Here is a 19116-nt window from a genome sequence, read left to right as displayed (position 1 = left end):
ATCGGGGACCAGGGAGCCTGGGAAGGACGGGGACCGGAGGCTGGAGAGCGGGGAGCGTGGCAGGTGAGCCGGGGAGCGGGGCTGAGGACCCAGGGAGCGGAGCAGAGGACCCGGGGAGGGAAGCCAAGGACCCGGGGAGCGTGACAGCACCCCGGTATTGCCCCATAATCAAAAATAGAATGAATAAGAAAAAACAAAATAAAAAATAAACAAAATAAGCTGGCCTGAGGCACCTGGTAGGGCAAGGCCAGACATGTCAGCCTCCCTGCTGACACTAGAAAAAACTGCTAGTTTCCTGCCTAGCTGGGGTATATGCTGTGGGGGAAGGAGCGAACACTTTTTCAATCTAGTGTCACGCCTCCCCTGGAGACACCATAATACCCACTGTCTGTGTCCCCCAATGAAAAGGCGAGAAAGGAACGGATCCGTTGCATACGTTTTTCCATGCGGCCCGTCTGTTTTTTGATGGATGCGGCTTGATATTGAGCATGCGCAGTGCAAAAAACTGCATCCGGCGGCCGGATGCATTTTTTGCCGCAGGACGCCGCATTCGGCATCCATAGGCTTGCATTGTAAATTGTACCGCATCGTGCTGGATCCGGCGTGATGCGTTTTTTTTCGCCGCACAAAAAAACGTGCCAGGCAACGTTCCATCCGGCCGCCGCATGGGCTAAATATGCCACATCCGGCAAAAAACGGACGCAACGCAAGGCCATGCGGCACAATACGGCGCTAATGCAAGTCTATGCGGAAAAAACGCAGCCGGCGGCAAAAAAAAAAACGGTTGCGTTTTTTCTGCAAAGCGCCGTATTGTGCCGCTCAGCAAAAAACGGATGTGTGAAAGCAGCCTTACTGAAGCGTAACTGCTTTTGTATTAAGTCAGTGCCTCATACGGTGGTGTGGGGTATTGCAACTTAGCCCCGATCACTGCAATAGAGCTGAACTGCAATCACAGGTATATTAAAATCCACATCACTAGAGTGCAATTTAAAATCCAAAGACTAGTCAGCCATATAAAAATCCCTCAATGTTTACTGGAGTAATAATGAGTGAACACAACCTTGGTCTGCAGTTCCCACCACTATCCTCTGTCGATGTTAGGATGCCTAATCATTATTGGTTAAAAATCTGAATAACTACTGCCCTCGACATGTTTTGCTAACAGATGGGCATTGTCAAGCACCTGGGCAGTACCCCTGACAAATTGATTTATAGGTGAAACATGATAGGGGGGCAGTGAATCACCTTTTTCACCATCAATAATTTGGTAGCCTGTAATTGAAAGTTATTAGTGGTAGGGTCTGCAGGCCCTGGCTATGTTCCCTTAATATTATCCCAGTGCGGCAACTTCAAGACATATTTTAAATTTACTAGCTGTCATACGGAGATTTTCACAAACTTCGCCAACTGTCATGGCGGCGTCAGGTCCTGTTCAGATTGCAGATTCTGACACGCCACCTGAGAGATTCTCTGGTGTCTGGGTGGACCGCAGGCAGCAGGCTGGGGCATCGACCAGCTGTGTGCTGATTCATAGACAGGCTAGCAAGAGTTAGGCGGGCTTTACACGTTGCGACATCGCTACCGATATATCGTCGGGGTCACGTCGTTAGTGACACATATCCGGGGCCGGTAGCGACATCGCAGCGTGTAAATCCTAGGTGCGACAATGAACGAGCGCAAAAGCGTAAAAAATCGCTGATCTGTGTCACGTCGTTCATTTCCATAATGTCGCTCCAGCTGCAGATACGATGTTGTTCGTCGTTCCTGTGGCAGCACACATCTCTGTGTGTGACACCGCAGGAGTGACGAACATCTCCTTACCTGCGTCCACCGGCAATGCGAAAGGGGAGGGTGGGCGGGATGTTATGTCCCGCTCATCTCCGCCCCTCCGCTTCTATTGGCCGGCCGCTTAGTGACGTCGCAGTGACGTCACTATGACGCCGAATGCGCCTCCCCCTTGAAGGAGGGATTGTTCGGCGGTCACAGCGACGTCGCTGAACAGGTATGTGCGTGTGACGCTGCCGTAGTGATAATGTTCGCTACGGCAGCGATCACCAAATGTTGCACGAACGACGGGGGCGGGTGCTAGCGCTCGCGACATCGCTAGCAAATGCTAGCGATGTTGCAGCATGTAAAGCACCCTTTAATCTCTGCTAGTCTGCTTGTTTGCTTTGCTTTGATCACCTGTTGTGAGGGAATCTATCACATCTGCTCCCCAAAAATATGTACAAGCTGTGTCCATCCACTTATGCCAGCTATTGTTTAACTCAGTTGGTCTGGTGTGGTATGGTGTCCTTGACTCTCTGGTGCTGGTAGTTCTTGTTGCTTTGTGTGCTTGTGGAGTTTACCCCAGTTGTCTTTTGTAGTTTCCTACCTGCTCTTGTTTTCCTCCTGAATCTCTTATTGTCCTATCCTTTGCGTGTGGAGTGTGTCTGTCTTCATCTGTATTTAACATCACTCTCCTGCCCCGTCCTTACCTCATGGGAAGGACCCATTAGCATCTCTTGTGTAAATAGCTATGACCCATGGACGTGTTGTGTTATTTATGTAAAAAAAGAATGTGATCGCAATTGAAATTTGTTAGAGATGTTTCACTTTGTGTATACATCTCGAAATTTCAAAGAATGATATAAAAAAATTTTAACATTCTTCCGGATGCTCATCAATTCCTACTTATATTACGTGACTTTATATGTGGCACAGTGGAAAACTAGTTTAAAAGTGTTTATCTGGTTTAGCAGAAAAAAAAGAATGAAAACTGCAACAAATTGTATAAAACAAAATATAAGAACAGTTTTTCACCTCTTCTTTTGCCTTTACCTGCAGTTGAGACGCTCTGGTAGGCCTTCCTTTGCAAGAGGCAGCTGGTGACAGCTGCAGCACAGCATTTACGGTACATCCTGCTGTGGGTGCGTAGTATCATGCTGTATTTTACTAGCATAAATGCTTGGCACTGAGACACTACGCCAGTACCAATAGTGTTACGGCTACTGATTTGCTTATGTGGTCACTAGCTGGCCACCTTTCAATAAAGACCACATACTGTATATCACTGTAGCCTCAGTATTGGATCTTCAGGTGTAAAAAGAGAATACCATGGAGTACTGTGTTTGATATCATTCATTTTTGTTTCCTGGTATTCCTTTAAATTATTGATACAACTGGATGAAGCCAATCAATAAAAGATGCTGTAGAGCAGTGGTCCCAACCTTTCTTACCTTGAGAGCCACATTCAGTTCTGAGAGATTGACATGAGCCAAATCCAGTGCCGGTATAATGAGACCCAAAGCTTTCCTACATATATCACACGAAGACCTTGTGCCATTCTCCTGGACCATATACTTACTTCTATGGGTTCCCACTTTCCCCCATATTTGGTATTTTGTTTCGCATCCAGCTTTAAGCAACCCTCTAACTGCCAGCACCACTCCATTTCCTGCTTAAAATGTCATCCTATTACCCCCACTATCAATATATGTGCATGTACGTCTGCTCTTCTGGGGGCTACTCACAACAGTCTCCATCTGGAGACCTGCTCTCAAGCCACGAGACATGGATCTTGAATCCATGAGCAACATGTGGTTCCGGAGCCACAGGTTGTGGACCCCTCTATAGAGTTTGGATGTGCACCTAATGCCCGTCAAGTTTGTCAGGGTCCTAGTCAATGACTTGTCTTTGGAGCATCATTTATGCTGTTAATATGGACAAAATCAGATTATAAGCAGAGGTGTAACAAAATAGCTTGAATCGGCAACGATCCATATTCCCTAGAGGGCAAAGCACTGGATGGCTCAGTATTACATAGCCTCATATGAACTGCAGGTTTAGCATAATTTACCCTTTGTTGTCTCATGTTACCAAGGTCCCTGACTCATATTGGCTTATCTTAAATATTTAGCCGTTACTATGCATAGTATAAAAGTGAAATCTGAGCTTTGGGTTCTTTATATGCCAATCATTATATTAGAGTTCATCCTTTCAACCTTCTAAGGTTACAGCCATTCCATAAACAGATGATATACACCTCTACATGGATTCTACCAAAAGCAATATTCAAGGTCTAAATCCATCCACTTGCCCCTACCAATACAGATAAACTATGTGGACAAAAGTATTGGGCCTTTTAGCTATAATGTCCAAATCTAAATCCATTAGTAAGAAGTTGATCCCTCCTCCTTTGCAGCTAAATAGCGCCCTCTGTTCTGGGAAAGCGTCTTACAGGATTTCGGAGTGTTTCGGTGGGAATTTTTCATTCATTCATTCATCCTAAAGAGCATTTACCGGGTCTGACACTGATCTTGGTTGAGAGAGTCAGGTACACAATCTCTATTCCAGTTCATCTCAAAGGTGTTTGACTGAATTGAAGTCAAGACTCTGTGTGGCCAGTCAACTCCTTCTGCAACAACGCGGCCAAACATGCTGTTATAGACCTTGTGTTGTGTACTGGGGCACAATCATGCTGGAACAAAAAAAGGTCTTCCAAAATGTTCTGACAAAGTGTGAAGTTTACAACTGTCCAAAATCTCTTGGTATGCTGAAGTATTAAAGGGGCTGTTCTCGGTGTCGCCACCGGCCAAAAATGCCCAGCTGCAGAGCTGAACAGCTTTGTCAACTGTATAAGGTATAGGGTACTGCATATCTGGCCCCTATTCGAATCCATAAAAGGTGGATGTGCAGTACCTGGCTGCAGGCATTATTCCGTTAATGGATCTCTGCTGTGCCGCTCTGCAACTGAGTAGATCCGGCCGGTAGTCTCATTGGGATCAGGTGATTGGCAGAGATGCAAGGAGTCTCACACTCATGGATCAGACATTGGTGACCTATCCTAGGATAATGCACTAAGGCACGTATTTGACAAATTCAGGGTCGTCCATCTGACTACGAGATGGTTAGCGACTTTTATGGCCCCTGCTCCTTAGCATTCAGTGACCCTGCTCTCTAACTTTACATGGTTTCCACTTCATGGCTGAGTTTCTGCGGTTTCTTACAGGTTTGAAAAATACCACTCACAGATGATGGTCGAATATTTAGAAAGGAACAGATGTCATGAACTGACTTGTACAATAATGCAATCCTATTAGAGGACCACATTCAAATTCAGTGAGCTCTTTAGAATGTATCATTCTTCCACAAATGTTAGTGAAGGCGGATGGTTTATCGGGGTGGGATTTTATGCACCTGTGGCAATGGGATGGAGTCTGGGCTCACTGATGGATGGTTTATCGGGGGTGGGATTTTATGCACCTGTGGTAATGGGATGGAGACTGGGCTCACTGATGGATGGTTTATCGGGGGTGGGATTTTATGCACCTGTGGCAATGGGATCGAGTCTGGGCTCACTGGTGGATGGTTTATCGGGGGTGGGATTTTATGCACCTGCGGCAATGGGATGGAGTCTGGGCTCACTGATGGATGGTTTATCAGGAGTGGTATTTTATGCACCTGTGGTAATGGGATGGAGTCTGGGCTCACTGGTGGATGGTTTATCGGGGTGGGATTTTATGCACCTGTGGCAATGGGATGGAGACTGGGCTCACTAGTGGATGGTTTACTGGGGTGGGATTTTATGCACCTGTGGCAATGGGATGGAGTCTGGGCTCACTAGTGGATGGTTTATCAGGGGTGGTATTTTATGCACCTGTGGCAATGGGATGGAGTCTGGGCTCACTAATTGATGGTTTATCAGGGGTGGTATTTTATGCACCTGTGGCAATGGGATGGAGACTGGGCTCACTAGTGGATGGTTTATCGGGGGTGGGATTTTATGCACCTGTGGCAATGGAGTGGAGTCTGGGCTCACTGACAGTGGATGGTTTTTCAGGGGTGGTATTTTATGTGCCTTGGCAATGGGAAGAATTCTGGGCTCAGTGACAGCAGATGCTTTATCGGGGGTGGGATTTTATGCACTGTCTTGCTAAATTCTACTAAAAAGGGGGCTGAAAGCCCGTACTTACGAAGCGCTCACTGATATCCTAATCAGGCACGAATACTAATATTCTTTATAGCAAGATACTATTTATTTTAATAGCACATGAATATAATTAATGGTACATAGGCATTTAGAACTATAGTCATAGAAACTTATACAATAACAGAAATATGCATCAACATTACCGTTTGTTGTAGCAATCCTTTCACATCGGAGGGAACTCGAGTTAATGATAAGGAATCAACATGGCATCTTGCATCACAGGAGCAGTGCGTACGTACACTTCAATGTCCTGGAAGGTTTCCCTAACATTAAGCGAGTCCGGTGTATTTTTTATAGGAAAACTTTGTAGGTTGGGTTTAAATGGTCACCAGCATGTGACAGCTGAGTCATGTTCATGTAACTTGACCACAAGCTGCTGTGGGCACTGGCAGCTTCCTGCACATTTCCTGCACATCCTGCCAGTTGACAACTGGCCGACCACAGTTTGACCATAGTGTTAGTGAAATATTGCAATGAGCCGTAAATTTCATATGCAAGCTTCCTTAAACCTGTCTTTAAGCCAACCACAAGTTTCCGGTAAGTGGAACTGTAAATGTGACTTCCCCATTATCTTAAAACTGCTTCAATACATGTATTCTTTGGTCATCATGTTGGCCTTCCAAAGGACATCTCTTTGATACTGAATTATTGATAGGTCAAATAATATCTGGGATCACTCCTATCTTTTGATTATGATTCCTATCTAATTACATTCAAACTTCAGTCATATCACATTGGTATCACATGCACCTGTGGCAATGGGATGGAGTCTGGGCTCACTGACAGCAGATGGTTTATCAGGGATGGGAATTTATACACCTGTGGCAATGGGATGGAGTTTAGGCTCACTGACAGCGGATGGTTTATCAGGGGTGGGATTTTATGCACCTGTGGCAATGGGATTAAGTCTGGGCTCACTGATGGATAGTTTATCAGGGGTAGTATTTTATGCACCTGTGGCAATGGAATGGAGTCTGGGCTCACTGACAGCAGATGGTTTATCAGGGGTGGGAATTTATACACCTGTGGCAATGGGATGGAGTCTGGGCTCAGTGACAGCAGATGCTTTATCGGGGGTGGGATTTTATGCCCCTGTGGCAATGGGATGGAGTCTGGGCTCACTGACAGCGGATGGTTTATCAGGGGTGGTAATTTATACACCTGTGGCAATGGGATGGAGTCTGGGCTCACTGACAGCGGATGGTTTATCAGGGGTGGGATTATATGCACCTGTGGCAATGGGATGGAGTGTGGGCTCACTGACAGCGGATGGTTTATCAGGGGTGGGATTTTATGTACCTGTGGCAATGGGATGGAGTCTGGGCTCACTAGCAGCGGATGTGGCATGATAAAACCACAGCATTTTTGCCATGATTTTTTAAAGCACGTAAGTGCAATCTGACAGCAAAACCTGAATTCAATGACAAATACTTTTGTCCATATAATGCATTTCTTTTACAATTGTCATAGTTGCTTATATAAAACAATATAGACGGTGCCCTTGTCCCATCTAATATTAGGGATGGGGATGAGTACATTCATTTCAACACAAATATATATTACTGGATAGGTAACATGTACATCGCTTACTTACCACAAAACACGGTCCAGCAGACGTCTTCAAACATTCCTCCAACAACCTCATACGAGTCCTCTGCAGTTCAGGGCTGTCCCATTCTTCAGAAGCTATCCCCCAATACAAGTCTATTGCCTAGGATTTAAGGTTAAATATTAGTATTCCAAAGAGATGGAGGAAACGGTAAATTCATCTTTCATTTTGTTGTCCCTTTGCGCTCATTGTATTGGATTTATTTTTGACTTGCTCCAGGTTGTGTGATATCCTATAATTTATATTGTATATACTGTGTGACTAAGAATTGTAATTACAGACAATGATGTTATGGGTGATGCGCACGATTTACAGAAATACTGGCTTATCGTGCATTATATTTAGATTTAATCGTCATCGGTTTCTTAGCAATAACAACAGAGACATTTTATGATAATAGTCTCATATTCTGATGCCATTGTTACCGTCAAGAGAGATTATTTTGAGATTGTTTTGATAAATGAAAAAAAAAATATATTACGGAATAGCTTTCTTTTCTATGCAACAGTGTCATGGGTAAATGGTTTAGCGGAGTGAGAATAACCTGTGGAAGCCACATTCTCACATCATCCTGTGTCACTGGGTTATTTTAGTAGTCACAGATAGAGATGATCAATGAGTTTTGAGGTCCCTGTATCTCCTGGACACCTGTGCTGCTTTCTAGGCCCTGCGACCTCATGACATAGTTATGCATCATACGCCATTACTAGTGAAGGGCGAGCACTAAAATGCTCGGGTGCTCGTTACTCGACGAGCAGGTAAGATGACTTCAAATGGCTCAACTCAAGTAACGAGTATAATGGAAGTCACATTCTCCTACCACCCTGTGTCACTGGGTTATTTTAATGGTCACAAATATGACAAAAAGTTTTGAGGCTCCCGCATCTCTTGGGCCCCTGTGTTGCTTCATAGACCCTGCAATGTCATGACATTGTAGTGTATCATACATCATTACTAGAGTTGAGCGAGTACCTAACTATTCGTACGCACTATACTCATAACGAGTACTGTCTAATACTCGCATAGTCATTCCGAATATAATATGCAATGCAAGTCAATGGGGAAAATCTCGCAATTTAACGAGTAACCCGAATTCCACACTATTCGCTACTCACATGACTAGTACAGCATTCGGGTTACTCGTTACTTTGCGAGCTTTTCCCCATTGCCTTGCATTGCACACACTATTTGGAATGAATATGCATTAGACAGTACTCGTTATGAGTATATTGAGTACGAATAGTTAGGTACTCGCTCAACTCTACCCAGCACTAAAATGCTCGTGTGGTCGTACTGAGTAGGTCAGATGTTCTGAAAGGGCTTAACTCGTGTAACGAGTATTATGGAAGTCAATGACTGGGCAGTTTGGCTTTTTGCACACATACAGCCAGCCATAAAGAGAGCATTTCCGGGGGAGAGAGGGCAGAGGGGTTTTATTTGAACACTCTACATCCGCAAACATTGTTTTAACCCCCAGTGAGAACAATTCAGAGACTGCTAATTGCTCTCTCTGGGGTGCCTCATCACATAATGCAATGAAGCAAGCCTGTGCATTGTGGTTGTTGTTTCATGGAAAAAACGTCCAAGCACCCATGATACTAGGCGGATCTCCACGAGAACCCGAGCATCACAATGCTCAATCGAGTATCAAGCAGTGGCAAGCACGCTGGCTAAAATGTGACAGAGGTGCCAAATAGATGCTGGGCTGAGAATGTGGCCACAGAAGTGAAATTCAGGTTCAACAAAGGATCAGACCAAAGGTCAGCATTTTGTACTGCAAATCTTTTTGCTCATCTCTAGTTCCAGGCCCATAGGTAGGGTTCATACTGTATATGCACTATTTTTCTATTTCTGTTATAGGATCAGAAAAAGAAAAATAATTTAAATGACAAAATGCACACATGATGGCCAATAAAGTTTCCAACTGGTGTCATTGACTTGAGGGGGTCTGCAACCAAGTTTTTGCCTCCTGAAGTGAGAGCAGCATGATGTAGGGGCAGAATCCCTGATCCCTGATGGAAAGCTGCCAATCAGTGGTGTAGATGGGGCTATATCGCTCTACAGCCATATATTAGCACATCTGCAGCAGCTTAAAGATTTTATCAAAATGACAGCAATAAGCCCAGTAAGTGGAATCAAGGTCTTTGCCCTTGCATTATGCTGCTCTTAGATGGGCTAACAAAAACCGGTTGACAGATCCCCTTTATTGTGTTCCGGCACGTTTCTGATGCAGTGGTAATCATTTACACTATAGTATCCAGCATTTTGGGAAGAATATGTAGAGTCTCCAAAGTATTTGTATTCATAGTCAATTAGAGCGTGAAAAAAAAGCGGTTTCCATACTCTAATTGCCTGAACAGTTTGAGAATCACGATAATTTTTTGTTCCTAAGTTGCCACAATGTAGAACGGACCACAAGAATATTGGAAAGATGGCTTTCATTAATGTGAATGACCTCTACTCTTATTATTGTAATTCACTGATTGGCAAAGAAAAAGTACTGGATGTATATTGACCCTTACCCCTGAGGAAGGCACCCTTGTATGTGGTGATACGCATAGGGTCTCTACTCCTTATTTGCTTTCTGTTTCTTTTTTTTTTGCTCTGTCAGATTCTGATACTTAGGTGTGTTTGGCCACTACTACTGCTTATTGTATTCTTGCATAAGTATTTGCTTATTGTTTGTGACTTAAGGCCGCTTTACACACAACGATATCGCTAGCGATCTCGTTAGCGATGCGACTCGCCCAGATCGTTGCTACGATTTGCCGAGATCGCTCATAGGTTGTTTTGTAGCGGTCACACGTATCCATCTCACAAACGACGCTACATCATTCAGCGATATATTGTTTGACCAAGGTGGTCGTGTGGACACCATCACACAGCATTCCTCCCAACGATTCCGGCAATGTCAGAAGCGTATAATTGTCCATAGCATACACCCTGGCGTGACACCAATCAGAGCGGAGGAGGCATGGAGCATTTCTCATAACGACACGCCCGCGCCGCTGATGACGGACGCACTAACGATGTTGTTCGTCGTTGGCAGAGTGTCAAATGTAGCAATATATCTGCTGCGTTCTAAACGATGAACAATATTTTGAAAATGAACGACGTGTCAACGATCAACGATTTTCACTAGTTTTGCGATCGTTCGGAGTCGCTCGTAGGTGTCACACACAACGACGTCGCTAACGACGGCGGAAGTGCGTCACAAAAACCGTGACCCCGACGTCATATCGTCAGATAAATCGTAGCGTGTAAAGCGGCCTTTAGCTTGAGATATCTTGAGTGCCTGATCAGTGCCATAAAATACTCTACTTTCCTGTCATTTGTCCTTTTATTTTTTGTATCTAGATTTTTATTTTCTTCTGCCATGTGCATCATGTTTGTACCATAGATTTTTGGTCTTCCTGGCTTTAACATCTGGTAATGGGAGGAGCGGTGTGTTTCCTTATTGGAACACACCTATGACTTCCTTTATAGCTCTTTGCTTTTTAAACTGTTTTTAACCTGTGCCACTGTTTTTGTTTGTTTTTTTCATTCATAACATGTATGTATTTTATGATACTTGGTGATCTCAATTGTTATGACACATGTTTCTTGTTCTTTTTGCATCATTTTCTTGCCATGTGTTGGTTTTAGATCCTCATCCCCCTATTGTGTCCTCTTTAAAAATCTAGTCTGTCTAAGGATTAGACTGTGATAAATATGCCACCGTTCATGTAAGGCATTGTCAATGTACATTTCCTCTCTATAACTGTGCAATGTGGGCGACACTTCTTGATGTGGGCTTGAAGAGCTGTGCCAGTCAGTTGTGTTCTCCTGTTGATCCTTTCCCAATAAGATAAAGTACATTCTAAAGTTTTCCACTGATACTAATTTATTACATGCGAAATAAGTGAAACCTGGATGCAACTGCTTTCTTTAGTTTAGTTTCATTCCACAATTATGTCACATGCATTAAGTTAAAGGGAACCTGTCATGTCGGTTTTTTATATTAGACCGGCCCCATTGTGTTTTAAATAATGCAATGTGCATCAGTGACATGGTTTAAAAAAAATAAATTCCATGCATTTACCTTAAAAAAGACTTTATATGCTTTGGTGAATGCAGTACAGTAAATACCTTAGGTGCAGTCATAGGGGCGGAGCTTTTGCTGGGATCACTGTCACTCAAGTTCAGGCAGGATTCTTTTTTGAACACGCCTCCCACATTATAATTGATTACACCACAGGACCTTCAACATCACATCTCTGCTGAGATCCACTCATTCACATGAGCGTGACATCAGCACAGGTCCTTCACCACCACTTCTCTTCTGCCGATTATCACAGGTCCTTCGGTATCACTTCTCTGCTGAGCTCCACCCATTACAATCACATGATCGTGACATCAGCACAGGTCTTTCAGCACCACATCTTCAATGCTGAGCTCCAGAGTTCAGCATTGGAGAATGGTGGTGAAGGACCTGTGCTGATGTCACGATCATGTGACTTTAATGTGGCGAGCTCAGCAGAACACTGATGTTGAAGGACCTGTGGTAATCAGCAGAAGAGAAGTGGTGGTGAAGGACCTGTGCTGATGCCACGACCATGTGACCGTTTGCAGCCCCCGTGCCAGCAGCCGGGCTGCTCGGGTCCGGATCCGTGGTGGCTTGAGGGGTCTCTGGACCTGGGGGGGGGGAGTGCGGCCACTCGATGAAATGGGGACTATGTACAGGGCGATTAAAAGTTTGTGACGCCACCTACGGTGCGTGGTAAGATTGGTAAGATGGTGTACCACCGCTGCTGTTGGTGGGGGAGCCCGGTGGCGATGGTGTAGCAGCAAAGTGTTTAACCCCTCCGTGGGTAGGGGGTTGTGCCCCGGGGCCCGGTAATGGTGGAGAAGGGGAGCCATGGGCTGTAGGTCTGGGAGACAGGGGGCAGAGAAACGTACAGTGGTTGTTGTGTTGCTGGATGAGGCTGTGCTGATTTGTGAGGTCAATGAACACACAGGCAGTGATTCAACCAAATGTCCTGCAGTACCGCTGCCGCTGAGAGGGAGCACGTCCAGGTGACCGTTCCCAGTGATGTTACCAGCGGGCTTTGGTCTAGTCCGACCCTCCGGGAGCCTCCACTTCCACAGCCCCTCACTCTCTCAGGCTACTCTCTCATGCTGTCTGGGAGCTCCAACTCCCCAGCCTGCTCTCTTCACTGAGAGCCCTCTGCTCTCTTTGCTCCCCAGCCGGCGACTCTGCAGTCCACTTCCCACCCAGTCTGCCTGACTCTAAGCTGGGCGACCACTTTTCTCTTGGACCTCCCCACTGATGTGCGTGTGACTGAGATTTGCATGCTGGTCTTAGCACATCACTGGGTGACACCTGGAACCAAGGGAGAGATGGATGTTGCACGGAAAGGAAAATTGTGCAACACCCTGTGACGACCTGATAGGCCAGGGCGTCACAACCGTAATGGGCGAAGCTCAGCAGAGAAGTGATGTTGAAATACCTGTGGTGTAATCAATTTTAATGTGGGGGGCGTGACTATGTTCAAAAAACAATCATGCCTGAACTTAAAAAAGTGAGTGAAACCTAAGGTATTTACTGCAATAACCAAAGCATATAAAGACTTTTTATGAGATAAATGCATGTTTGTGATGCACTTTGCACCAATTAAAACACATTAGGGGCAGTTTAATACAAAAAAATGACATGACAAGTTCCCTTTAATTCATCTTTTATAATATTACTACAATCAGTAGTTTCCAACGAGTTTTTCTACAGAGCCCGCAAAAAAGCGACAATTTTTTATTATTAACCCCTTCAGCCCCCAGCCTGTTTTCACCTTAAAGACCCGGCCATTTTTTGCAATTCTGACCAGTGTCACTTTGACAGGTTATAACTCTGGAACGCTTCAACGGATCCTGGCGATTCTGAGATTGTTTTTTCGTGACATATTGTACTTCATGTCAATGGTAAATTTAGGCCGATATTTTTTGCGTTTATGTGTGAAAAGTTTGGAAATTTGGCGAACATTTTGAAAATTTCGCAATTTTCAAAATTTGAAATTTTATGCCCATAAATCTGTGAGATATGTCACACAAAATAGTTACTACGTAACATTTCCCACTTGTCTACTTTACACCAGCGCAATTTTCGAAACAAATTTTTTTTCCGTTAGGAAGTTAGAAGGGGTCAAAGTTCATCAGCAATTTTTCATTTTTCCAACAAAATTTACAAAAAAAATATTTTAGGTACCACATCACATTTGGAGTGACTTTGAGAGGCCGAGGTGACAGAAAATACCCAAAAGTGACCCCATTCTAAAATCTGCACTCCTCACACTGCTCAAAACCACATCTAAGAAGTTTATTAACCCTTTAGGAGCTTTACAGCAACCAAAGCAATGTGGAAGGAAAAAATGAAAATTTTACTTTTTTACACAAAAATGTTACTTTAGCCATAAAATTTAGCATTTTCACAAGGGTATCAGGAAAAATGCACCATAAAATTAATTGTGCAATTTCTCCTGAGTACACCGATATCTCATATGTGGGGGAAATCAATTGTTTTGGCGCACGGCAAGGCTCGGAAGAGAAGGAGCATCATTTGAATTTTTGAAAGCAAAATTGTCTGGAATAATTAGCAGATGTGATGTTGCGTTTGGAGACCCCCTGAGGTTCCTAAACAATGGAGCTCCCCCACAAGTGACCCCATTTTGGAAACTAGACCCCTCATGGAATTTATCTAGATGTTTATTGAGCACTTTGAACCTCTGGGGGCTTCACAAAAGTTAATAACTTTGAGCAATGAAAATAAAAAAAAAAAAAAATTACCACGAAATTGTTACTTCAACCAGGTAGCTTTTTTTTTCACAAGGGTATCAGGAAAAATTGCAACATAAAATGTATTGTGCATTTTCTCCTGAGTACACAGATACCTCATATGTGGTGGAAATCAAATGTTTGGGCGCACAGCAGGGCTCGGAAGGCAAGGTGCGACAATTGACTTTTCAAACGCAAAATTGTCTGGAATCGTTAGTGGATGCCATGTTGTGTTTGGAGACCCCCTGAGGTGCCTAAACAATGGAGCTCCCCCACAAGTGACCCCATTTTGGAAACTAGACCCCTCATTGAATTTATCTAGATGTTTACTGAACACTTTGAACCCCTGGAGGCTTCACAAAAGTTAAGAACGTTCAGCCGTGAAAATATATATATTTGTTTTTTTACCATGAAATTGTTATTTCAACCAGGTAGCTTTTTTTTCCACAAGGGTATCAGGAAAAAATGCACCATACAATGTATTGTGCAATTTCTCCTGAGTACACAGGTACCTCATATGTGGTGGAAAGTAATTGTCTGGGCACACAGCGTGGCTCAGAAGAGAAGGAGCGCCATTTCACAGCAAAATTGGTTGGAATTATTAGCGTACGCCATGTTGCGTTTGGAGACCCCCTGAGGTGCCTAAACAATGGAGCTCCCCCACAAGTGACCTCATTTTGGAAACTAAACCCCCATGGCATAAATCTACATGGGTAATGAGCACTTTGAACCCTCACGTGCTTCATACATTGAGGCATAAATACAAAAAAGTACTTTTTTTTTCCCACAAAATGTTATTTTAGGCTCCATTTTTTAATTTGTACAGGGGTAACAGGATAAAGTGGACTGCAAAATTTGTTGGGCAATTTGTTCTGAGTACGCTGATACCTCATATGTGGCAGAAAAACACTGTTTGGGCGCACGGCAGAACTCCAGAGGGAAGGAGCGTCATTTGACTTTTTAAATGGAAAATTAGCTGGAATCGTTAGCCGCACCATGTCGCGTTTGGAGATCCCCCTGATATGCCCAAACAGTGGAGCTCCCCCACATGTGACCCCATGTTGGAAACTAGACCCCCCCCCCCAATACAAAGAAATATTAGTTTGGCAATAGGCCAGACCGCATATCAAATATACAAGTTGGGGGTTACTTGGGGAATAGTGATCACAAAATAATAAGTTTTCATGTATTCTTTAGTAAGATGTATAGTAGAGGGGCTACAAGGACACTAAACTTCAGGAAAGCAAATTTTAAACGGTTGAGAGATGATCTTAGTGCAATAAACTGGGATGATGTACTAAGTAATAAAAGTACACAAAGCAAATGGGAGACTTTTATGAGCATCCTGAATAGGGCTTGTGCAGAAAATATACCCTATGGGAACAAACATGCTAGAAATAGGAGGAAACCCCTATGGCTAAATAGAGCTGTAAGGGAAGCAATAAAAGAAAAACAGAAAGCCTTAAAAGAATTAAAGAGGGTAGGTAGTGATGAGGCATTATATAATTATAGAAAATTAAATAAAATATGTAAAAAGCAAATTAAGTTAGCTAAGTTTGAGACAGAGAGACTCATTGCGAGAGAAAGTAAAAATAATCCTAAAATATTCTTTAACTACATAAACAGTAAAAAACTGAAAAGCGATAGTGTTGGCCCCCTTAAAAATAGTCTTGGTGAAATGGTGGAAGGGGATGAGGGTAAAGCCAACCTGCTGAATGACTTTTTTTCTACGGTTTTTATACAAGAAAATGCCATGGCAGATGACATGACCAGTGATGCCATAAATTCACCCTTGAATATTACCTGCTTAACCCAGCAGGAAGTACGCCGCCGCCTCGAAATCACTAAGGTTGACAAATCTCCGGGCCCGGATGGCATACACCCCAGAGTACTACAGGAATTGAGTTCTGTGATAGATAGACCATTATTTTTAATCTTCTCAGATTCCTTAATAACAGGGTCGGTACCGCAGGACTGGCGCATAGCAAATGTGGTGCCAATATTCAAAAAGGGGACAAAAACTGAGCCGGGAAATTATAGGCCGGTAAGTTTAACCTCTACGGTTGGTAAAATCCTCGAGGGTTTCTTGAGAGATGCTATACTGGAGTATCTCAAGAAAAATAACCTTATGACAGAGTATCAACATGGGTTTATGAGGGATCGATCCTGTCAAACTAATTTGATCAGCTTCTATGAAGAGGTAAGTTCAAGCCTGGACCAGGGAAATGCAGTGGATGTTGTGTATATGGACTTTTCAAAAGCTTTTGATACGGTGCCACACAAAAGGTTGGTACATAAAATGAGAATAATGGGGATAGGGGAAAATATGTGTAACTGGGTTAAAAACTGGCTCAGTGATAGGAAACAAAGGGTGGTTATTAATGGTACGTACTCGGACTGGGTCTCAGTTCATAGTGGGGTACCACAGGGGTCAGTATTGGGCCCGCTTCTTTTCAACATATTTATAAATGACCTTGTTGGGGGCATGCGGAGTAGAATTTCAATATTTGCAGATGATACTAAACTCTGCAGGGTAATCAATACAGAGGAGGATAATTTTATATTACAGGGAGATTTATGTAAATTGGAGGATTGGGCTGAGAAGTGGCAATTGAAGTTTAATGTAGATAAATGTAAGGTCATGCACTTGGGTAGAGGAAATAACATTTATGATTATGTACTTAATTGTAGAACACTGGGTAAAACAGACACAGAAAAAGACTTGGGTGTATGGGTGGATGGTAAACTTCACTTTAGTGGACAGTGTCAGGCAGCTGCTGCCAGGGCTAATAAAATAATGGGATGTATTAAAAGAGGTATAAGTGTTCATGAAAAAAATATAGTTCTACCTCTGTACAAGTCACTAGTGCGACCGCACGTAGAATACTGTGTACAATTCTGGTCACCGATATATAAGAAGGACATAGCTGAACTGGAGAGGGTGCAAAGAAGAGCGACCAAGATTATTAGAGGAATGGGGGGGCTGCAATACCAAGACAGGTTATTAAACTTGGGGTTATTTAGTCTGGAAAAACGAAGGCTTAGAGGAGATCTAATCACAATGTATAAATATATGAGGGGACAGTACAGAGACCTTTCCAAAGATCTATTTACACCTAGGCCTGCGACTGGAACACGGGGGCATCCGCTACGTCTTGAGGAAAGAAGGTTTAATCATAATCACAGACGAGGATTCTTTACTGTACGAGCAGTGAGACTATGGAATTCTCTGCCGCATGATGTTGTAATGAGTGATTCACTACTAACATTTAAGCAGAGCCTGGATGCCTTTCTTGAAAAATTTAATATAACCAGTTATGTATATTAGATTTTATGACAGGGTATTGATCCAGGGAACTAGTCTGATTGCCGGATGTGGAGTCAGGAATGAAATTTTTTCCCCATTGGAACTTGTTTGCCACATTGGGGTTTTTTGCCTTCCTCTGGATCAACATGTTAGGCTACGGGTTGAACTAGATGGACTTAGAGTCTCCCTTCAACCTTAAAACTATGATATGATACTATGATATAATAAAAAATAGAGACGTCAGTAAAAAAAAAAATATATATGCACCTGCAACTGACACTAAGGCAAGTGCCACACGTGAGAGCAATGCACAAATCTCGCATCGCATCACCCGACACAGCCGCACACTCCTGTCTGGAAGAGAGCGACCGTGCCGGATTATGCGGTGTGAGACTCGAGCATCGCTCTCATGTGTGGCACTGGGCTGACCCTTACAATATTCAGTAAAAAATACTGTAGTTGATGATTACTACAGTATAATTTTACTGGCCCTAAACTAAGTTTATTTGTATTTCTTTCTTAGTTTACAGAAAAAAAAATTAGGACGAACGCACAGATGTACTGCAAAAAGGGGGGGGACTAGGTGGGATGGAAAAAAGATGGATGGAGGATAGAAGAGGGCGCAACGGATGCAGGAGCGGCGGAGGATGGGTGAGGGGCCACGGCGGAGGATTGGTGAGGGGGCACGTCGGAGGATGGGAGGGCGTGGCGGATGGAGGAGCGGTTGAGGATGGGTGCGGGCACAACGGATGCAGGAGTGGCGGAGGAAGGGGGGGCGAGGGGAAGGGTGGAAGGGGAGTGGGAGGTGAGATTGGGGATAGCTACCTTACAGAATGGATCTAGGCAGCAGGATTGCAGCAGATCCGGGAGGGGGGAAGAGGGGGCACAGGATTAAGGGGATGAGAGAGAGCAGGCAGCAGATAAGGGAGGGGGCAGAGGCTGATGGGGGAGTGAGGTGGCAGATGCAAGGGCGCAGAGGCTGATTGGGGAATGAGGTGGCAGATGCAGGGGCGCAGAGGCTGATGGGGGAGTGAGGTGGCTGATGCAGGGGCGGTGGAGCGGCAGATGCTGGGGCGGTGGAGCGGCAGATGGGGAGAGAGCAGTGACTGATGGGGAGAGGGGAGCGGCAGATGCTGGGGCGGTGGAGCGGCAGATGGGGAGAGAGCAGTGACTGATGGGGAGAGGGGAGCGGCAGATGCTGGGCGGTGGAGCAGCAGATGGGGCGAGAGCAGTGACTGATGGGGAGAGGGGAGCGGCAGATGCTGGGGCGGTGGAGCGGCAGATGGGGAGAGAGCAGTGACTGATGGGGAGAGGGGAGCGGCAGATGCTGGGCGGTGGAGCAGCAGATGGGGCGAGAGCAGTGACTGATGGGGAGAGGGGAGCGGCAGATGCTGGGGCGGTGGAGCAGCAGATGGGGCGACAGCA

The 19116-nt window shown here is 44.4% G+C and overlaps 1 protein-coding gene across 1 annotated transcript in view; it reads right to left on the bottom strand.

The window, feature by feature from the left end:
* Window positions 1-19116, bottom strand: part of NWD2 (NACHT and WD repeat domain containing 2) — a 339135-nt gene that overhangs the window by 152202 nt on the left and 167817 nt on the right. The window contains exon 3 of the mRNA XM_075346953.1: window positions 7566-7682. Within this exon, the coding sequence (XP_075203068.1) occupies window positions 7566-7682 (117 nt within the window). The remainder of the gene's footprint in view (window positions 1-7565; window positions 7683-19116) is intronic.

Source organism: Anomaloglossus baeobatrachus, chromosome 1 (genome assembly GCF_048569485.1).
Source record: "Anomaloglossus baeobatrachus isolate aAnoBae1 chromosome 1, aAnoBae1.hap1, whole genome shotgun sequence".
Classification (NCBI taxonomy): domain Eukaryota; kingdom Metazoa; phylum Chordata; class Amphibia; order Anura; family Aromobatidae; genus Anomaloglossus; species Anomaloglossus baeobatrachus.
The sequence above is the reverse complement of the archived record's forward strand: the minus strand, read 5'-3'. Positions and strand labels throughout refer to the sequence as shown.